The 21,737-nt window shown below is 34.6% G+C and overlaps 5 protein-coding genes across 9 annotated transcripts; all 5 read left to right on the forward strand.

The window, feature by feature from the left end:
• Nucleotides 1-148: 148 nt before the first annotated feature.
• On the forward strand, nt 149-1,611 carry LOC103874933 (nitrile-specifier protein 5). The gene is made up of 2 exons (XM_009153370.3): nt 149-395; nt 511-1,611. Exons 1-2 carry the CDS (start codon nt 363-365, stop codon nt 1,444-1,446), a joined length of 969 nt encoding a protein of 322 aa, XP_009151618.1. The 5' UTR covers nt 149-362; the 3' UTR covers nt 1,447-1,611.
• An 8,014-nt stretch (nt 1,612-9,625) lies between these two features.
• On the forward strand, nt 9,626-10,753 carry LOC103875037 (B3 domain-containing protein REM9). The gene is made up of 5 exons (XM_033273572.1): nt 9,626-9,688; nt 9,775-10,125; nt 10,332-10,425; nt 10,540-10,626; nt 10,722-10,753. Exons 1-5 carry the CDS (start codon nt 9,626-9,628, stop codon nt 10,751-10,753), a joined length of 627 nt encoding a protein of 208 aa, XP_033129463.1.
• On the forward strand, nt 9,988-12,997 carry LOC103874932 (F-box protein SNE). Its single transcript, XM_009153369.3, has one exon. It carries the CDS (start codon nt 12,245-12,247, stop codon nt 12,737-12,739), a length of 495 nt encoding a protein of 164 aa, XP_009151617.1. The 5' UTR covers nt 9,988-12,244; the 3' UTR covers nt 12,740-12,997.
• Nucleotides 12,998-16,512: 3,515 nt separating this feature from the next.
• LOC103874930 (scarecrow-like transcription factor PAT1) lies at nt 16,513-19,501 on the forward strand. 5 transcript variants are annotated; one of them, XM_033273779.1, is made up of 4 exons: nt 16,513-17,321; nt 17,393-17,486; nt 17,730-18,808; nt 18,928-19,501. In XM_033273779.1, exons 3-4 carry the CDS (start codon nt 17,766-17,768, stop codon nt 19,376-19,378), a joined length of 1,494 nt encoding a protein of 497 aa, XP_033129670.1. In that variant the 5' UTR covers nt 16,513-17,321; nt 17,393-17,486; nt 17,730-17,765; the 3' UTR covers nt 19,379-19,501. The 5 variants fall into 5 exon arrangements, with proteins under 5 accessions (XP_033129670.1, XP_033129669.1, XP_033129671.1 ...); XM_033273778.1 differs by having other exon boundaries at nt 16,513-17,268; nt 17,722-18,808; XM_033273780.1 differs by having other exon boundaries at nt 16,513-17,268.
• A 434-nt stretch (nt 19,502-19,935) lies between these two features.
• LOC103874929 (polygalacturonase) lies at nt 19,936-21,719 on the forward strand. Its single transcript, XM_009153364.3, has 4 exons — nt 19,936-20,151; nt 20,233-20,541; nt 20,637-21,155; nt 21,281-21,719. Exons 1-4 carry the CDS (start codon nt 20,041-20,043, stop codon nt 21,533-21,535), a joined length of 1,194 nt encoding a protein of 397 aa, XP_009151612.1. The 5' UTR covers nt 19,936-20,040; the 3' UTR covers nt 21,536-21,719.
• The last annotated feature ends 18 nt before the right edge of the window (nt 21,720-21,737 follow it).

Here is a 21,737-nt window from a genome sequence, read left to right on the forward strand (position 1 = left end):
TTCTTAGCTAATAAAGTCACAAAAGAACATGCATTGTCATTTGCTGTATTTAACCAATAAAAATGCATTGCAGTATTGAACTTGCGTAATCAGATTTTCTTTTCCTTAAAATACGTTTATAGAAGTTATCACAATTAAGAAAAGGAAAGAAACAGTATTATAGATGGTAACGTATCTCCAGTTGTGGAACGTGTCTTAAGAAATCCTAATTCACTTTGAATTTTTATCTTGTGGTGATGTGATACCGCGCTTGCCTATATAAAGTACACGCATCATCAATATCAAAAGTCACAACAATTTATCAAAAAAAAAAAAAATCTTTTCTTTTATTCCCTGAAATTGCGAGGAACGAAGTTGCAAGTATGAGTCCTGTGGCTGATAACAAATGGGTTAAGGTAAAAATTTCACCTTTTTTATAATCAATCTGCCTCTTTAATCCTCAATAGTAATAAGATTTTGCATAATCGAAACACCGATTAAAGTTATAATCTTTGATTGTTTTTTAACCAGGTGGGTCAGAAAGGAGCTGGTCCAGGACCAAGAAGCTCACACGCCATCACCGTGGTCGGGAACAAAGTCTATTGCTTTGGCGGCGAGCTTAAACCGACGATCCACATCGACAACGATCTCTACGTTTTCGATCTCGACACTCAAGAATGGTCCATCGCCCCTGCAACAGGGGACGCTCCTTTCCCCTGTTTCGGGGTCTCCATGGTCCCGATCGGCACCACCATCTACGTCTACGGCGGCCGCGACGACTCTCGCAAATACAACGGCTTGCACGCCTACGACACGGTGGCGAACAAGTGGGAGTTGCTGTCTCCCGTCGAGGAAGGGCTTCCCGGTCGGAGCTACCACTCTATGGCCGGCGACGACCGGAAAGTTTACGTCTTTGGTGGTGTTACGGCCAAGGGGCGTGTGAACACGCTGCATGCTTACGACGTGGTTGATCGGAAGTGGGTTGAGTATCCGGCGGCTGGGGAGGCTTGTAAAGGGAGAGGAGCGCCGGGGCTTGTGGTTGTGGATGGGAAAGTTTGGGTCTTGTTTGGTTTTGACGGTAATGAATTGGGTGATATCCATTGTTTTGATTTGGTTAGTGGTCAGTGGACCGCCGTGGAGACTACCGGGGACGTGCCTCCGGCGAGAAGTGTGTTTCCGGCGGTTTCTTCCGGGAAGTATATTGTGATATACGGTGGTGAGGAGGAGCCGCATGAGCTGATGCATATGGGAGCTGGGAAGTTGTCTGGAGATATTTACAAGTTTGATACGGAGACGTTGGTGTGGGAGAAGGTTGTTGATGGTACTGAGGAAGGGAAGAACCCGTGCCCGCGTGGGTGGTGCGCGTTTGCTGTTGCGGTGGTGAATGGTGAGAAAGGGTTGCTGGTTCACGGTGGGAATAGTCCGACCAACGAGAGGCTTGATGATATGGTGTTTTGGGGTTTCTAGTTGTCTTAATGTCAGTTATCAGTAGTTACGTTGTGGCTTTGTCGTATGTAAACTGCTTAGTCTGTGGTGATGTTTAAGGAGGTGTTTAGTATGTGATAATTTGATACCTATCCCTTAATATTTTATTAAGTTTGGTGTTTAAATAATAAAGATCTTTGTTGTGAAATGACTTGGTGATATTAGCAATGCTTTAGCGCACACGATTTTTTCACACCTGCGAACTGACAAAGAAACACTTGTCTAGAATTTAATTTCAACATTGGTCATATCGACCACGGACGTATCCTACGTCCATTATGTAGATGGCCTTGAAAAATATAATGGCGGCTATATAAGTCTACTGGAAACATATGGCGAACTAACTAACTTTGATTACGTGTGACTCCATTCACGGATTGCCACAAATTTTTACAGTGGCATATATTTTCTTGTGGATCTGCTTTTAGAATTTGCTGTCTCGGAATACCATATGCTTATCCCTATTTAATATGTTTGTTTATAACACTATCTTAAGTTCTTAACCACTTAAAACCATTCTCAGGCGTTTGGCTAAGATTCCAAACTCGGATCGAACATTCAACCAAGAAAAACAAATCTTGGAGCTTTCTTGATAGCAAAACTGTGATTAAAGAAGACCGTTGGCAACCTTACTTACCTCTTTGGCTTAAGGATCTTTTTGAATCTGATTGTACTATTGTCTCTGTGTATTATTAGCCTTTGATCTTATTGTGGCTTTGTTGGTTGGTTTGCATCTTTTTACTGATGATTTTTGTCGTAAGGATGGATTAACTATTGGTTTAATGAAGTTTCTCAGAGGAAAAAATGGGTTCTTAACCACTTAAAATCCAGGCCGCTGTTTTCTTATCACTACTTAACGGGCCCTTGAGTGAATGGAAAAGATTTACGGTGTCAAGATTTGGCTCATGGGCTTTTTATATTGAGTGACCAGCATATATACTGAAGTTGTTGGTTTTCAACTGCATGTGATTTTAGTCCCTTTAAATTTTCTTAAAGACTGTTTTTAGTGAAACTGATTTGGAACAAATTATACCATAGAAGAATATGACAAATAATGAAAAACAAATGGTCTTTCCACACTAGAAAATAGAAAAAATAAACATGATTGATGATATATTATCAATACCAAACGGTCTTGTTTCGAAAATAAAATGAATTAGGTGTTACCGTTCCATCAATAGCAGACGGAATTCTAATAACTTCAGCGAAATTACGACAATAATTTTCATAGTTTATATAATTTACATATATGTTTAGCAATATCTATACTATTAAAATAAAAGTCATGACTTATTTATGTGCGATTTTTTTATTTGGACTATCCTTAAAAAAAATTATTAAATTTTACATAACTTAATTATAATATATTTTTATTTTATTTTAAATACTAATAAATATCTTAAAAAAATGTCTAAGAAAATCTATCAAATATCTTTTAGAATCTTTATAAAATATAATTTCGAAATTAGTTAATCTATACTATTAAAATAGAAGTGATGACTTATTTCATGTGTGATTTTTTTATTTGAACCATCCTTAAAAATTTTATTAGATTTTACATAACTTAGTTGTAATATTTTTTTATTTTATTTGAAATACTAATAAATATCTTAAAGACATGTCTAAGAAAATCTATCAAATATCTTTTAGAATCTTTTTAAAATATATTTTCAAAATTAGTTAATTAAAATTTTAGTTAACTCAAAGTATAATTAGAAACTATATTTTAGTTTAGTTTTGACTGTAATTTTTTTTTATTAATTATATAAAATACTTTTAAAATATTTCAATGATAATAACAATTTTAAATTTATTTAATTTTCAAAATTAAATTTAAGAATTATTTTAAAAGATGTTTTTAAAAAGAAATATTAATTTCCATTTCTAATTTAAAAATAAAAATTCTTATATATTTAGCACCGAAATTATGACTTATTTCACAAGTGATTTTTTTAAAATTTAGACCACTTAAGTTAAAAGTTACACCTTTATATGTTTTTACCATATTTAACTAACTAATTTACACTTTCTTTCATAGATGAGACATTTGATCTTTATTTATATCGTATATGTAAGACTTTACTCTACTGTTATTAACGTCTGTATACTCCCATGAGTTAAAAAGCAATTCGGTTTATTATTTAAACAACTATACTAAATTGGTTTAATTACTAACTATATACCAAATCCTCTATTATGTAGGTTCAACTTAATTTAATTTTCACATTTGTTTCAAATTTAGAAATAAAAAAAATTATGCAAATCAGTATTTTTACATAATAATGTTTTCAAAATAAATTTTCTTATAAAAATACAAAATTTATAAATTTTATAATAGTAATATTATACGTCACACAAATATTATTATAAAATTAGATAATATATAACAACAAATTATATTAATTTATTGATATATTTTATTGCATAATCTAAAATATTGTAATATTAAAAAACCCGCGTGGTTGTGCGGGTCAACATCTAGTTCCCATTAATTTAACAACTGGTATAATTTTTCCATACCAATAAACCTTAGCATTTAGCTATACTAATTTACACATATGTTTTCTAAAGAAAAAAAAAGAAAATTAGATGAACTTTAAACGGCCGGGACAATTTTCTAAATATATACTGAAACATAAAAATATGGTAAAAATACAAGAATGGTTCCGAAAACACATATATATGTGCGTAACAGTGTAATACAGTATAGCTGAAAGCTGAAGGATATGGCAGTGAGAGTGATTGTTTGTTTGTTTATTGGGATGTTTTTTTTTTTGTTTTGAATATATGTTAAATTTATTCAAAAGAAAATAGCTTTTTTACAACAAGTGCATCATTTTTTTTTAAAGTTGGCACACTTTCAACATTGTTTATAAAGAACTCAAAGGAAAATCATCTAGTGGCAAACCACCGGGATAAGCTTCCAGCATAGTTTTGATCTCCCAATTTATTGGGATGTTTATGTTCACCCTTTTTCTTCGTTGGTTTCTTTATCATTTGTACTTGAGCTTTTATATCTTTAACCATCCTTAAACTTCTTTACTCTTTTGATCATCACCAAAACCTTCTTAACCATTGTTTTTAATTGATACTTGTATTCATTTAAAATAAGGTACATGAGCTGCATATTAACTTATCAAATATTTGACGGAGGAGTGTCATCTGTCTTTTCTTCGCGTTTTTTCTTTAATTGTTTTATCGTTAGGGTTGACCTAATCTTTGCCTTGTGTTCTGTGCTTACCCTCGATCTTAGTAACTTCTTATTATACTACAATAGACATATCAGAAAGCCTACCTAGTTGATTCAGAACTCTAATTAGACATTGGATACCAGTTCCTAAAACTGACAGTATTTCCATATTGCCCTTTTTTATTTTGTCAACTACTACTTTTTGTTTTTTCTTTTGTCAAAAATTGCTTTCTTTCTAGTTAATTTGTTTATATGAGATCGTAGTTTCTATTTATATATCTATAACATGTTGTTGATAATATATATGTGAAAGTGAAAATTTAATAAATATTGTCTGAGGATTTTAATAGTAATCTTTATGAAAAGTGAAATCTTTTCGAGTATTTCAATCATTTACGAGCTTCATGACAAAGTCCTAGCGGCTTGTATGCATGTTCATTGGAGGGGTTTCTCAGATGAGGCTGGCATATGAGGTCATTCATCTAGAGATAAAAAATTTCATGAGTTTGGCACCCCCATGTCACAAAGCTACATGGAACATAAACTTTATCGCCAACAACATCGAGTTGTTTGTATAACTATGCAGTTTTGATGAAACAACATAAAATGAGATTTATCGTTTAGTATAGAAACAATTTTGTTTTGATGAATTTGTTGGGAGATCTGCCAGAATACGGCCGCAACCGAGAGACGTTAGTGTTATTTTCATACAGCTATATAATAAAATGTTGATTATATTCCCTTTTTCCAGGACGTTTTATTAATAAATCTGAGCGATACGATAATTATATAAGGTTGACCAATTAGATGATGGTGCACATGTCAAACTTTTTACAAAGTACAAACGCTAGTCGTTGAAAGAGTAATAAGTAAATATCTGAAAAAAAACTAAATGAAAGAACATCAAACCTCTCAATTATATGATATGTTGATATTTCATGATTATGTTTTTGTTATTTCCTGTATTCAACATTTCTATAATATTAGGAAACAAAAGTTTGTGATAATTAAGAAGATCAACATAACAGATAGTCAACAGACCAAATGATCGAGCTTAACAAACAAAGCCCCCTTACAAGACAATTAAACAAAATCCCATCGTGATGAAGTGAATTCATTTTTGATTATGGGTATATTATACGTATATCTAGTTATCTACACACACAGTAATGGTATATATCATATGTGGAGGCTAGGACAGCTGAATATTGGAACAAATTTTAGATTTGCTATTTTTGGCGAAATTCCAACGCCAAAAAGACATGCTGTATGTTTGATAGATGCATATTGATTTTTTTTTCATTTTTTTTCCTTATTTTTTCATGGTATTTTTATTTTCTGTTTGGGTGGCAGTCTTTTCATTTGGATGATAGTGTACGGCTATTCTTTGTTGAAAAGGATACACATATATGCGTTTTAGAACTTGTTGTGTATATATATAATTCGTTTTTATGAGACAATGTATCATGTATGCATTTTTAGAATTCTAAAGTTTATCAATAAACTTTAGAAACTTTCGGACATGAAGGTTTTGGGTACATAACAAATATATTGGGGGAAAAAAACTTAAAATGCAAATTAGAAATATTGATTCTGAAATTGAAATCTCTGTGCATCAGTAGGCAAAAGAAAATTTAAATCGTGATGAAGATCGATATTTGAAGGTGTTGTATGTATATTAGGATTATGAAACCTGCTACAAACATTTTTAGTATTTTTAGTAAGATTAAAAAAGTCTTAAAAGGAAAAAAGTATCAGATTTTGAGGTAATATAAATCTAAAATATTGTATATGATCAATGACATAATTAATATACAAACTTTAAAAGGATATTTGTCTCGATTAATCATTTTGCTCTTTAAATTCTTTTTTTTTCGAAGTTAATTTGCGTTTGTTGACAACAATCAACTTATTGAAACAAAAGTTCACGCTATTCAACTAATACAAAATCATTAGTAAAAGACGCTTAGAAGAGAGGAATATTATTCTCCCATATAGATTATATATACACAATATGATGGAGTCATGGAGGTGCTCATGGAAAAAACTTTTCATCGAATCAGAACTTGGTTTAGTGATATGATAGCTGAAAAAAAAACTAAATTAAGAAAAATCACTTCTCGTGACATAATCAAATCCAATAATTTTCTATAATGTAAGATATGAAAATGACAACTGCATGCACCTTTTACATAATCACCAAAATATAAGTTAATTTTGAAATGTGTTGTTAATAACATATACGTAACATGCATGGATATACCTGTGTAAGATAACAGTACAACGGTCCTGAAACAAGAAAGACGAGAATGTGAAGAAGACATATGGAAGAACTCAAAAATAAAAAATACAAGTATAAAAACAACAAGAAGAAGGAACAACAACGCCTCTTTCTACCTCGAGAAGATAAAACTGTAACAAATATATACACCAAGACACATATGAATAGCCTTGTATATTCAGTTCTCGTTTTGGTTCTTTTATTAGTTCTAAAGATTTAGATTGTTTTGAGTATTTAAAAAATTCAGTTTTTTTTTTATTTTGGTTTCTAGTTCGGTTCGGCTAACAAAATTAGAAACCGGCTAATATCCGATAAAATTTTCGATTTCATTATATAATGGTTTAGTTGCGATTTTTCGGTTAGTTCAGAATAGAAAATTAAAAAAATTTGGGATTTCAGATAAAAACTTGAATAACTAGGATAAATTTGAATATTTCGGATAAAAAAATATTATGGTTATTCCTTTTTGGATATTTCAGTTTATGATTAATATTTTGAAATTATTTGATTATTTTAAAATTAAATTTTAAATTATTTGATTATTTTAAAATTAAATATAATTAATATTTGTAAGTATATAAATTATATTATAAAAATTTAGGTACCATTCGTTTCTCGTTCGGTTCTAGTTTAATTTTAGTTTTTCGATTCTAAAGATATACCGTTCGGATAATTGATAGGATCCAAACTTGAACCGAATTTTATTTTTTGGTTCGGTTTGGTTCTTCAGTTTCAGATAAATATGCCAATGCCTAAATATGAATATGTATATGTACATTTGTAAACTTTCAAAAAAAAAAAACTAACAGAGCCAAAAACTGAGGAAGTTATGTATATTCATGTCTTGGTGTATATACATAATTTTAAAAATGTACAAATAGGAGAAATATGAATATTTTAAAACGAAATTGGAAGAGCATCGGATTTGCAGTTCTCTCTCGTGGATTCTTGTCCTTGGACCCTCCTCATTTCACCTCGATTCCCATTCAGGCATTCACAAGTTACAAATCTTATTTCTCAATATAGATGTTCACATGCATACACTAGGTATACATCTACAAATATCCGTAATTACTCTCAATTCAACTTTTTTTTAATTATTTCCTTATTCATATTAAACATCAATATCAACTATAGATTGGTGTTTCACAAAAAAAGGAAGAAGCATAGACTAGCCCTTTCTCAAAAAAAAAAAAGGTATAGACTAGTGTTAATCAAAAGCTAGTATAAATGCGCGTGAAGACTCTGCAGTAGTGAGATATAATCTCTAAAATAGACTAACGCCATGGTTTGATTTTCGTAGGCATTATTGTTATAGGGGTGAAATATTCAGTTTAGTAGTGATCACGAACGTAGTTGAATGCAATTTTCACGTAAGGGAAAAAAGTTAAAACAATTTGGGAAAATGTCAAGAGAAAAAACTCTGGCTTGAATGGCAATATATAGTTTTCGTGAATTATTTGTTTTTGGAATTTAGTTTTTGGTTTTTAGTTTTAATTATTAGGAGTTGTTGTAGGTTTTAGTTTCTTTTTTCTTTTTGTCAAAAAGATTTTAGTTTCTTCTTGAAAACAAGTTTGAATGGCAATTTGTCTAGTTTTTTTTTGTTATGTACAGTTTTAAAAGAAAAAGGAATTAATATCTAAGATGATTTTTATGGACCCTCAGTATTTGTATACCTTAAAAACGAATAGCTAATTTTTTTATCAATAGATATAAGCCAAATTTGTTAAAAAGAAGAAGATATAAGCCAAATAACAATAACATGCACCTCTGTTCATATAGTAAACTCATATAATATTTGTATATAAAACAACAAGATACTTGAAACTGCGTATAGATTTATAATTTTTTTCTTCGCCAATGTAGAGTAGAGTAACGGTTTGAGGTAAACTCCCAAGTTCCATCTCATTATGCCAAGCGGTAAGTGGTTCGTCGTGTTGACAAAATCTTATTGACAGACGAGGGCATAGAAAAAAAAAAGAAACAAATATTCTCCGAGTATAACTATTTTCATATTTTGTTGTGGGTATAATTGGTTGGTTAGAGCACCCGCAGCGGAGGTACATGCAGGGTCCTTAGCGTTTAATCATAGGTTAGGAGGATTATAATAATAGTTGTTTGGTTTATAGGAGTAAGGATTGATACGTTATTAAGGATTTTTAGGACTTGATCCTTAGGGTACGTGGCGTGTTTTGAATGGATGGAAGGGTTTTCGGTTTGGTTACGCGTAAAACATTGGTCATTCTCGACCGAAGCAGAAAAAAAAAAGAGTCCCGACGAAGAAAGGCGATTGCTCTCTCGACAAAGCGAAGGCGAATCCGCGACGACAGACGGTTATTCCCGCGGCGAAAGACGGCGATTTGTCTCCGTCGGCTGAACAAGGTAAATCGCACCCTTCTGATGTAGATTCATCGATATATATTAGTTTGCATGTTGAAATTAGGATTTCAAAAAGGAGTTGGGGCTTTTTGAGTTTGTATTAATTGGTTCGAAAAAGATCATTAGCTTCATCGATTTCGGGTTCTCCCAGACTATTTAGTTCTTTATTTTTGCATTTGGAGTTGATGCATGTCACTTTCATCAGTGTTTATGGATTCGATTGTGGGGATCAAATAGATTTTGGGTTTAAAATCGAATTGGGGTTTTCGTCTGCTTTGTTGATATTGTTTACATTCGTTACTTGTTTGCAGATGGCGAATCCACATGAACCTCATTTCTTTAAGCCTCTGCTTCCTGGTTTCCATAGTGGCGTCGTAAGAACCTCACTCTCTCTATTTGTTTACATTCGTTTCTTGATTAGATGTATTTCTTGTTTGATTAACTTTGCATTTTCTTACAGACAATATCACTTGCCTTCTTCTTAAAGCACATAGAAGGGAAGACGAACCAGAAAACATGGAAACTAAGATCGGACGCTTCAGATCAAACTTGGGAAGTGATACAAGAAGGCAGAACACTCACCGGAGGTTGGAAAGATTTCACCACAGCACATGACCTTCGAATCGGTGACCTTGTCATCTTCAAACACGAAGGAGACATGGTGTTTTATGTCACTCCTTTTGGTCCTAGCTGTTGTGAGATTCAGTATACACATCCTCACATCATCAAGGAAGAAGCCGACGCGGGCGATGCTGATGACAATGAGATTAGTAAGTTTCAATCAAAGTTCATCGTTTTGGTCCTACCTGTTGTGAGATGTTTTGACGTCGAAACTTGTTTCTTTTATTTCAGGAGGAACACTAGCAATGTCTTCTTTCTCATTCGACTACTGTTTTTTTTGCTGAGGTCACTGTTTCAAATCTAAAAGCAGACAAACTTGTGAGTCAATTTTCATACGTATAAACCATATTTAGTTAGTCAATTTTCATACGTATAAACCATATTCTGTGTTTGCAGTATCTTCCTAAGCGAGCTACGAGTTCTACTGCTTTGAACAAACAATGCCAAAAGATGATACTAGTGAACAAAGAGGAAAATTCATGGACTGCGAGTTTGCGATTTAGCAAATCAGGCGGCATGTATTACATCACAAGAGGCTGGGGAAAGTTCTGTCGTGATAACAAATGAGACATATGAAACTTATTTGTGTTCAATCTGGTTGGAGATGGGAAAACTACTCCATTGTTGTGTGTATGTCCGGAAAGTAAAGAGTGTTCTGAACTACTGAGCAAACACTTGAGCAGAAAGCATGGTGAGTCTTCTCCATTGCCTTGCTTGAGACGTCTTTAACTTGCTTGTTCTTTCTTTGCTTCTGGTTTAACTTGCTTGTTTGGTTTTGTTCTGCAGGTGACATTGCTTCTGGCTCACAGGTGAATTAGGAGAATGGTCAAGTAGTCTTGCGTCTCTTTAGCTTGCGTCTCTTTAGCTATGTATCTCGGACTTGTTTAGAGCTTCTATCCTCTTGTTTTCCTTGCTACAATGTAATTGTATGATCAGTTCAGTTTAGACTCAAGTTCTTGTGTTTCTCTACTCTTGTAAGTTTAAATCTGTTTAGCTAACTACAATTTTGTTTCTCTTCATTCTCTTCTCTTTTATGTTATACAAGTAAGAAGATAACTTGTACAAGTAAGAACATAACAAAATCAAGCTAAGAAGATAACAAAAGTTGTACGAGTAAGAAACATAATTTATTTACAAAATGAGAAATTATATACAAAACTTTTACTTATAGATAAAAATTAAAATATAATTTAAAGTTATAGTTTAAAAAAACACTAATTTTAGCTTATAGTTTTAAGAAAAATATAAAACACTTATTTGATTTGATTCACAATATTTGTATGTTTACATTTTCTTTTCTAATAAATGAAAATTTTTAATTTCAAAATTTTAAATTTTAAATTTCTAAGATTAAAAAAAAAATACTAAGGACTCCATATTGGATAACACCATTGGACCTATAATTATCATAAGAGTCTTTAACTATTGAAAAAAAAATATTATAATATAGTTAAGGATTCCAATGGTGGGTAACACCATTGGAGTTGTTCTTAGAAATAGTCAGCGAGAGGTTTGACTTAACATTACTGTTCATAAAGCAAATGAGTCATACGCAAGATCTATTTTAAGCCCTTTAACTTTCTACGTTATCCACTAGCCGCCAGTATCTCTTAAATCACAAGTAGGTTTTATTTCCGCATATAGTCGCGTTTGGCAATACTTCATTCATATTAATATACTTCAAAATTACACAGTATACAACAAGATTAATTACCAGTTCATCTTGATTAGGTTTGAAGTTTCAGGCCTCCATATAGCTCACTTTCAGAAGACAAAGATTGATCACAATATGTTAACCAATTATACATTAGAGACTTTAGAGTCACTAAGAAAATAATATATATACACACATACAAATAAGTCTTGCATCGTTCCAATACAGTGAATTACTTACTATACGTCTATTAGTATTACTATCCTATTATGTTCGATCAATTATTGGATAAACAAATGTAGTTTTGTATCGGTGTTAGGTAACTCAATTGGTCAATACTAGAATAGAAAGATATGCAAGATTAGTGAAGCGTTTTGACCCAAAAAAAAGATTAGTGAAGCAAAGAAACAAAAAGAGAAGTAATGATATAGACTAGGGTTTTAAAAGCAACAATAACCACTCAACCAACATTAATTTTTTTATTACTTTACAGATTGAATATAAACATCACTCCCTCTCTGCTTCTCACTTGCACAATATTTTTACATAATTACGCATATATATATTATATGCGCCCGTGTGGTTTCAACAGCTGTATAGACCTTCTCTCTTTGAAACACAACACAAGCCTCTCCCTTTCTCTCTTTCCAGTACTATGTCGGAGAAACGAATTAGAATGGTCGAGAAAAATAACAACAAGAGGCAGCGAGTGAAACTTGTTCCCGAGTTCTCCATCAACGACCATCAAGACGTGCTCGTAGAAATACTCCGACGACTAGACGGTCCTTCTCTCTGCTCAGCCGCTTGCGTGTGCCGTCTTTGGTCGGCCGTGGCTCGTAATGACTCAATATGGGAAGAGCTCTGTTTCCGACAGGTGTCACCACGACCTTCACTTCCCCTTCGCTCCGTTGTGTCAGCTCTAGGTGGCTACAGACGTCTTTACTTTCTCTGCATCCGCCCGGTCCTCTCACGACTCCCCAAGATCATCTGGAGCCATGACCAACTTCAGCTGTCATTATCCCTTTACTGTGTCCACTACTACGAGCGCCTTTACGTCGGCGCGTGGCATGAAGACGCGCCACCCAGCGCGCCACCCAGCGCGCCACCTTCTTCGCTCATGTTCCTTAGGAAACCCGTCAACGTCGTCTGATACGTTCCTGAACGGCCATTAATAATTTATTTTAGTTTCCAAGATTGTATTCTTTATCATATTATTATTTATTCCCATTTGTTACAGTTCACGAAATTTCATGATTTCATTACAAGATTATTATTAGTAAACGTTGGATCTTTTTTGTCACTCGGTTTCTTTTCTCTTTAGATACTGCCAAGTGCCAACGTGTAGCTGTTTTGTCTCTTCTGCTTTTATATTTTTTGTAAGAAATCTAAACTCAGTTCATTAATTTCATCGTGGTTTAATGCGAAGATACGCATAGTACTATTGTCGAACACTTGACATTCTAAAAGCAAAGAAAGTAGTCTCAAATTAAAAGTATGTTGTAAATACTAAATAAGATGAGCTAGGCATGGGAAGATTTGGATATCTTTGTATGTACTTTTGTTGTAGTAGTATAGATTCGTTAGAAGGGGGTCAAGTTAGATGGTGGACCACAGAAACATATGCATACAACTTTCTTTGTTAATTCTTTCCAAAATATACTGAAGAGGCCCACTAACAAATAATAGCCTACCTTTGATTTTGACATTTACACATTTATATTGGCCCATATAAGTGTTCTTTGGTTACTTTTTTTTTTTTGTCAACTTAAGCTTACAAAAGCCATATTTACTAACAAAATACATATCCACAACTGCCTCAATGAAACAATAGCATCATCATGTATTTCGCGGTTGCAGTAATAAGTATTTTATATTTTCTTTTGTCAAATGGATACAGAAAAATATACGAGGCTTTAGTAGCATCAAATGAAAATACAACTATTGGCATATTGGTGTTAAACATTGGTATATTAAACAAGCGGCAGCCTTTCAGATCCAATCCTTGATGCTTCTTCACTTATATATATATATATAGAGTAATAATACATATGTAGTTTTCATATCCTAATATTCCTCGCTTTGTTTTGTATACGAGTGTTTGAAGCCTTAATAACTTTAATAACTTTAATAACTGATACTTCTTCGTAATTTGTGGTGTTCTTCTCACTTTGTTGATATAAAGTTTTTCTTTTTCAAGTTTTTTTTTCCTGTTCTGTAGTTTCTTTATTGGTTGATTAGTTGACTTATAAGAAAACACAGAAAGTAGTTGATTGTGCAAAGAACAGTCTTGAGTTTTATCTTATGTCTTTTGTACGACTCTAATACTGAACTATCTAGCTCTTTTTATTGGAGAATTCCCTGATAAGAACGTGAAGAAGAACTTGTTTATTGGTAAAGTCACAAGTGTGTGCAACATACATACTTATTTTTCCTATATCGACTTTGAAAATTAATGCACATGTGTGTGCTTGTTCACATTGTGTGAGCGTGTTCACAATCATGAACCATCATTCGTATTCGTATTGAAACAAAGAAACCAAAAGTTTGCTTGTTCCCTATTGGGTTTTGAACTAGGGGAACACCTTTCGTTTTAACTTACATGAATGCCTCGTTGTTTGAACAAAAAAAAGAATGCCTCGTTGAATCCGTTCCTTTTTATATTTTATTCAGTGGATTAAAGATTATACTTTTGTGGCATAGAAATGATCGAAATTGTTGAAAATGGCATGGATTTTTGTTTTTCAATCGTCTGGATTAATTTCAAAGAGGGAAATAAAGAAAATAGTACAACAAACAGAATAGCAAAAATTGAATTTTAGACAAACATTTGAATCTTAGATATACATTTGAAACAATATATTTTTATTTGGCTCATTAGGCTCAATATACATAGCAAGTTTCAAAATTGCAGGACTGAGCTTATTTTTTAATAATTGGAGAACTTGTAGCTCTAGTAAGGTGGAATGACTGATTTGGCCTCTAAACCATGTCTTATCATATTCCCAAAAAACCTGGAACCGGTTGTACTTGGATTATATTTAAATGTTATTTTCTGTTTTCTGAATGAAAGAAATATGGTTTTGTATTTCATAATTAAACCGGAAGGTGGAAAACCAAATTGTATTCCGTTTGCGTAATATAGTTTCCCACTTTGTTGCTATCTACAAATAGTTTCCGTCTAGTTAATAGTTAGCATCCATCTGGTGATCCTAATTTCCCGGATCTCTCAATCTACATCTCCGACGTGATCCATTTAGCGACCCGATTCCGATCAACCCATAATCAGCCGGACACAAACAAAATATGGATAAGCCTAGCTTTGTAATCGCGGGGGACGGCGGCGGAAACGGCCATTTGAACTTTCGTCCCGGAGTTCTCGCCGGCGACGGAGCTACTCCCGCAGGTAAGGGGCTCTGGAACGGGCTGTTGGCGTAGGAGTTGACTTCGGAGGGGATGGGAGACTGAGGGATCGAAGCGCGCCGGGGGGTTTGCGACGGTTGCTCGACGGGGATCTCGTCGTCTTTGACGGAGGAGATGTTCCGGCTGTAACAGAGACCCATGGCCGTCGGATTGACTGATCGGTCAGAGTCAAAGAATCGGACGGCGAGGAGCCGAAGTTGAACAGTAAGGTCGATATCAAAAAAAAAGTTTTTTTTTTTAAATCAAAGAAAAGAAAACAAATTGTTTTTGAATTATATAAAGGGAGAAGGCGAAGGTAAACACATGACCACTTTATTACTACTACAACAACCAAGAACGCGTTTTGTCATTTAATCACTTTTACTAATAGGCCTAGTTTCGTCATTATTGAAAAGTGAACAGAACTATCGCCATTTTTCTAATAAAATAAGTTAACGTAGCCATAGAATGCAAAAACCCTTTTTATTTCATATTTTATTCAGAAATCCCAAAAATAAACTGCATTTCCTCTTCCATCACAAAAAAAATACACTCCTCCGCTCCTTTAAAATAGATTTTAAAAAGAAATTGTTTCATAGATATAGTATTTGTGTTTTTTTTATAAAAAAAACTTGTAAATTTCAAAAAACAATTGAATTAATTGAATTGTTATTAGTTAAAAGTTATTAAAAATAAAAATTATAGAAAAAATACATTTATTATAGTGATTTAGTATGTATGAAAACACAAAAAATCTATTTTTTTTGTGGAATGAGGTAGTAGTTTCGTTATGGGCTGATAATGTTAACCAGTTAAACCAAGAAGAGAAATAAAAAAGAGTTAGCATTGTCTTTCCTTGTGAACGTTCACAAGTCCATGCACATACACATTTACATAGGGTGTCCTTGGATCCTCTCTTCCCGTCATGTAAAGCTTATAAACGACAAAAAAAAGATTTCATGCATGCGTCTTTAAACACGTCTCATTCAACATTTTGTTAATCGTTGTGTCTCCATATTATAATGGGTTGGTTGTTAAAAAAGAAGAAGAAAAGAATAAAGAACGGCAAGGGGTCACGATGACACATCATTCACTAAAAAAAAAAAAATTAAAGCTGAAAGAAAGCTGATAATTCTATTAAATTTCCATAAAATCTCTTAGTGCTTGAGAAAATCTCCTAAATACATTCTTGGTGCTATCAAAATTGAACCTCTACCTAAATGAATTGAATTGCTCTTCAAAGATTTTTGGAGTGTACTAAATAACTTCATAGTTTTTGTGTATAAACTGAGTTTCAAAATCCGCGGATGGTATATTTACTTCCAGCGTCAAGTATATTGTATATTAAAATTCTCAGATAATAAATTGTAATATACAATTCGGGCTGTTTATATTTGACCACTTTTACACCAGTATTTTGTTTGTATCTTTCCTTATAATCCAATATGTTTCCGACCATGGATGTATATCGGTTTTGATTGAATGCTTCGGTTTTTTTTTTTTTTTTTTTTTTTTTTTATAATTCTAGTATCTGGGCAGCCACATTCCCAACTATCCCCCGAAAGGGGTCCAGCACCCCAACGGAAGGGATGTTAAATCCGTTGTGGCTAAGACTCGAACCCGGGTGGCGGGCAGTACAGCTGTACCTCCTTTACCACCAAGCTACGAGCGCTTGGTTAAATGCTTCGGTTTTATCATCAAAATGTTATCCTAAAATACAAACTAAACTAATTAGAAAACTTTAAACTTCTTACAAACGCTTGAAAGCGATCAAAATCAACATAGCTGCGTTTTCTACGGTCGTGTGTGGCATGAAATCACAACATTGTAGTCTTTTCTCTACCCGGTCAACTTTCTCTGACTTTGATTTTCCATGGTATTCTCGTCTTCATTTTTGTTTTTGTTTTGTTTGTCTCTCTATTTATTATTATTATATTAAAACTAAATATATATCTTTTCACACCTTTTTCTTTATAATATGATTCGAGATACTGAAAGTTGAGAAACTGGATTGAGACAAATATTGGACTAGGGACATGTATCTTCGACAATTAGAGGGTTAATAATAATAAAACTCTTATGGTGGTGGTCGAGACATGTTTGAGTAGCACAATCATATGTAACACGCCTGGTTGAGATTATATTCTCTCTCTCTCTCTCTTTCTCATAAAACAGTAAAGGGAGGTACTTCTGTTATAAAGTAATTCGACCAAGTCCCATGTGCCTTGTCTCCGACAACTCTCACTCTCTCTCTTCTTGATCTTGGCTCTGGTTCACATGGTACTTTCTTAAAATTTCGTAATTTTAAGGTTTTTCATCTCAGAAAAAGTCAGGTGGGTACTAACAATTCTATTCGATCTTTAACTCCTTGAGTTCTTTAACTTTAAAATATGATCCCTTACAGTAACACCAGGTCCTAAATCCTCTCTCTTTCTCTATTCATCCTGTTGGTTAAACGTGTGTGTTGTTCAATTAACCTAGTCACCGGAACTGAAAAGGTATGATACTTGCTTCTCTGTTGAGTTTTTAATCTCTGTTTTCATTAGTGGCTGCAGCTATTCTTATAATTGGTTTGTTTATCAGATATTATGCAGTTAATTGCATATGTTAGGCAATTTAAGTTTTTTTTTTCTTTTTTGAGAAAATACAATTTAAGTCTTGACATGAGCTTAGAGCTTTTCTTGGATGATAGTTTCAGATAGCTAGTTTCATATGAGTCAAGTCTACTTGTAGTTGTGCAGATCATTTTAAGGTGTGGATCATACAAGTGACAAGAAATGTACAAGCATCCAAGACAAGAGACTGAGGCTTACACTTTACCTCCTTTTGAGGCCAACTCTGTTGGGAAACTTAGGTACATACCGGCTCACAACTCCCTTAAACGGTATTGCATGCTCGAGCCATCATCATCATCATCACTTGTCTCTCCTGCTTACGCTGTTCCATCAAACGCTACGGTTAACAGCTCTGCACATGAAGATACGTCCGGCTCCTGTGTAACAGACGATTTTAACGACAAGATAAAAGAACTGGAGACAGTGATGATGGGGCCAGACTCCTTGGTCTTTGATTACAACGACTCCTTTGATTCGACGTCGTGTCAAGAGACTAATAGCTGGAGATCAACTCTAGAGGCCATCTCTAGACGTGATCTAAGAGCTGATCTTGTTTCATGTGCACAAGCTTTGTCTGAAAACGATCTTATGATGGCACATTCGATGATGGAGAAGCTGCGACAGATGGTATCTGTTTCTGGTGAGCCTATCCAACGTTTAGGAGCTTACTTACTAGAAGGCTTAGTGGCTAAGTTAGCTTCATCGGGTAGTTCCATATACAAATCACTTAACAGGTTCCCTGAGCCCGCGAGCACCGAGCTTCTCTCTTACATGCACATCCTCTACGAGGTGTGTCCTTACTTCAAGTTTGGTTACATGTCAGCAAATGGTGCAATTGCTGAAGCCATGAAGGAAGACAACAGAGTTCATATTATTGATTTCCAAATAGGTCAAGGGAGTCAATGGGTTACTCTTATCCAGGCCTTTGCTGCTAGGCCCGGTGGGCCTCCTCGGATACGGATAACTGGTATTGATGATACGACTTCAGCTTATGCTCGTGGAGGTGGGTTAAGTATTGTGGGGAACAGACTCGCTAAACTTGCTAAACAGTTCAATGTTCCCTTTGAGTTCAACTCGGTGTCAGTGTCAGCGTCTGAGGTCAAACTGAAAGACCTTGGAGTCAGGCTAGGGGAAGCTCTAGCCGTTAACTTTGCCTTTGTGCTTCATCATATGCCTGACGAAAGTGTGAGCACCGAGAATCACCGGTACAATATGTTTTTGAAGTTTTTTTTAATATACCCTATCGGATGATCCGGTCGATTGGACTGGTTACTTTTTGTGTGGTTTACTTTCTCTTGACTTTTGAGTATATATTTTTTTACAGGGACCGGTTGCTGAGAATGGTGAAGAGCTTATCTCCAAAAGTAGTGACTCTAGTGGAGCAAGAATCAAACACAAACACGGCTTCTTTCTTCCCGAGGTTCAAGGAGACAATGGATTACTATGACGCCATGTTCGAGTCCATTGACGTGACTCTCCCAAGGAATCACAAACAGAGGATCAACGTGGAGCAGCATTGTCTAGCGAGAGACGTTGTGAACATCATCGCATGTGAAGGAGCTGATAGGGTGGAGCGGCATGAGCTACTAGGAAAATGGAGGTCACGGTTTGAGATGGCGGGTTTCACCTCTTATCCGTTGAGTCCCCTTGTGAACTCCACCATTAAAAGTCTGCTTAGGAACTATTCGGACAAATATAGGCTGGAAGAAAGAGATGGAGCCTTGTATCTTGGTTGGATGCAACGAGATTTGGTCGCTTCTTGTGCCTGGAAATGACACTGAAAACATTTCACTGTAATCACAATCAAAGTGTTTCAACTTGTATGCAATTTTAGTTGCTCGCTTGAATCTTGAAACCGTTAGAAAAATAAAATTGATTTAATTTAACCTTTGTTCTCATATGTTGATTCCTAATTTCCTACTCACCTACTCTCTTATTCCTCTGTGTTATTGTGGTCTTTACTTGTCTGATACGGTCTAGAATTTGATCATATAATAGACGTTATGCAAATTACTTACCTATTTTTATAGTTTGCCTTCTGACGTAAGCTCAGGTTAAAACACACACACACACACATGTGAGCAAATCTCACAAACGATATTTAGACTTTATCATGGCCAGATAAAAAGTCTTCGTTTTCTAAAACTGAATTTTCTATTTTCGGAAAACAATAGTATTAGTGTTTACGTCAAACACATCCTGAAATATTTCCCAAAATATAGGTAACAAAAGCTAAAAGGAACGGTGGAGAAGAAAGCCAACGTACAAATATCTCTCTCCTCCTAGTGACTATATAATGGCAACCAAACCAAGGAACAAATCATAAATAAGAAAAATATTTTTTTTCAAATACTAATAATAATAAAACTAGTGGATTACAAAATATATAAACAAAAATAATAATTGTAATCCCTAGTAACTAAAAAAAAATCATATAATGGGTGTACATTTTGGAATATCCGTATTATTTGTTGTTTGTTTGCTAGGTTTATCAGCAAATGCTAAAGATTTCACAATCACTGCTCCTCCAGGTTCTGATATCACCAGCGTAAGTTCACAACCAACCTTTGACTTGACATTAGTTTTCTTGTTCTCCAAGCAAGGTTAAAATCTTTTGGGATCGATGCAGTTACTGTTGAAAACATTCAATGAGGCATGCCAGTTCCCGACCAGGAGTAGCGTATTGATCCCTAAAGGTGAATACAAGCTTAGGCAAATAGAGATGATGGGTCCATGCAAAGCTCCCATAAGGATTACTCTTCAAGGCACTGTGAAAGCTGACGGAAACGTTAACGGGAATGACTACTGGGTTGCTTTCCGCAGGATTAATGGGTTTAAGTTGAACGGAGGTGGTATCTTTGACGGTGAAGGTAACGCTGCATGGAGGGCTAATAATTGCCACAAAATGGCATTAACTCAGTGCAAGAAACTCCCTATCGTACGTGTCTATCTATCTCTATGTTTACATAATAAATCCGTTAAATATAAAACAGTTTTGTTAATTTGTTTATGTTTTGTGTCATTTTTTAACAGAGCATACGGTTTGATTTCGTGACTGACGCTAAGATAAGAGGCATAACCTCGTTGGATTCAAAGAACTTCCACATTAACGTGCTCGGAGCAAGGAACATGACATTGGAAGAAATCACGATCATTGCCCCTGAAGAGAGTCCCAACACCGATGGAATCCACGTGGGAAGGAGTGTTGGAGTCCAGATCATCAACTCAAACATCAAAACAGGAGATGACTGCATCTCTATTGGAGACGGGACGAGAGACCTTCTTGTCGAAAGAGTTACATGCGGTCCGGGACATGGAATCAGTATTGGAAGCCTCGGATTATACGTGAAGGAGGAAGACGTCACTGGCATCAGGGTCGTAAACTCCACCCTCATAAACACTGACAATGGTGTAAGGATCAAGACATGGCCGTCTGCAGCTTGCTCCACCACCGCCTCGGGTATCCATTTTGAGAATATTATCCTCAAGAACGTTACCAACCCTATCCTCATCGACCAAGAGTACTGCCCCTGGAACCGATGCAACAAGAACGTGAGTACACTTTTCAAGAAAATTTAAATGATCATAGTTTTTCTATGAGATATGCATAGATCAATCCATGGGAACTGCTTTCATTGGATGATGACTCCAAGACGTTTTTTTTTGTTTGTTTGTAGAAACCATCAACAATCAAGCTGGTGGACATAAGCTTCAAGCATATCAGAGGAACATCAGGGAACAAAGACGCCGTTAAGCTTTTGTGCAGCAAGGGATTTCCGTGCAAGAACGTGCAGATTGGTGACATTGACATTAAGTACACCGGAGCCGATGGTCCAGCGACATTCCAATGCTCCAACGTATCTCCCACGTTGATGGGAACTCAGGTCCCTAAAGCATGTAGCAGCCCAGTGACTAAGCTACCAGGCCAGTAAGAAATCTCGATGCGATAACCAATACACAATCTAAAATGTACAACCCATAATGTATGTTATATTCTTTCATTTGATTTTGCTAGTAAAATAACCTATTCTTTTTGCAAAAAAATGCGTTTTTGCTAGCTATATTGTATAACATGCAGCATTCTTGAGAAAAAATATAATAATTGTTAACTAAGTATAAGTTTGAGCTACAAAA

This window comes from Brassica rapa, chromosome A06, assembly GCF_000309985.2.
Source record: "Brassica rapa cultivar Chiifu-401-42 chromosome A06, CAAS_Brap_v3.01, whole genome shotgun sequence".
Taxonomy (NCBI): Eukaryota; Viridiplantae; Streptophyta; class Magnoliopsida; order Brassicales; family Brassicaceae; genus Brassica; species Brassica rapa.

What these genes read in the sequence shown, in the direction of transcription:
- LOC103874933 (XM_009153370.3), top strand. Translation starts at nt 363, where the DNA reads ATGAGTCCTGTGGCTGATAACAAATGGGTTAAG. An exon ending in CTGATAACAAATGGGTTAAG is followed by an intron (nt 396 to 510) that starts GTAAAAATTTCA and finishes TTTTTTAACCAG; the next exon opens with GTGGGTCAGAAAGGAGCTGG.
- LOC103875037 (XM_033273572.1), top strand. Translation starts at nt 9,626, where the DNA reads ATGGCGAATCCACATGAACCTCATTTCTTTAAGCCTCTGCTTCCTGGT. An exon ending in CTGGTTTCCATAGTGGCGTC is followed by an intron (nt 9,689 to 9,774) that starts GTAAGAACCTCA and finishes ATTTTCTTACAG; the next exon opens with ACAATATCACTTGCCTTCTT. An exon ending in ACACTTGAGCAGAAAGCATG is followed by an intron (nt 10,627 to 10,721) that starts GTGAGTCTTCTC and finishes TTTGTTCTGCAG; the next exon opens with GTGACATTGCTTCTGGCTCA.
- LOC103874932 (XM_009153369.3), top strand. Translation starts at nt 12,245, where the DNA reads ATGTCGGAGAAACGAATTAGAATGGTCGAGAAAAATAACAACAAGAGG.
- LOC103874930 (XM_033273779.1), top strand. Translation starts at nt 17,766, where the DNA reads ATGTACAAGCATCCAAGACAAGAGACTGAGGCTTACACTTTACCTCCT. An exon ending in GTGAGCACCGAGAATCACCG is followed by an intron (nt 18,809 to 18,927) that starts GTACAATATGTT and finishes ATTTTTTTACAG; the next exon opens with GGACCGGTTGCTGAGAATGG.
- LOC103874929 (XM_009153364.3), top strand. Translation starts at nt 20,041, where the DNA reads ATGGGTGTACATTTTGGAATATCCGTATTATTTGTTGTTTGTTTGCTA. An exon ending in CAGGTTCTGATATCACCAGC is followed by an intron (nt 20,152 to 20,232) that starts GTAAGTTCACAA and finishes GGATCGATGCAG; the next exon opens with TTACTGTTGAAAACATTCAA. An exon ending in AGTGCAAGAAACTCCCTATC is followed by an intron (nt 20,542 to 20,636) that starts GTACGTGTCTAT and finishes ATTTTTTAACAG; the next exon opens with AGCATACGGTTTGATTTCGT.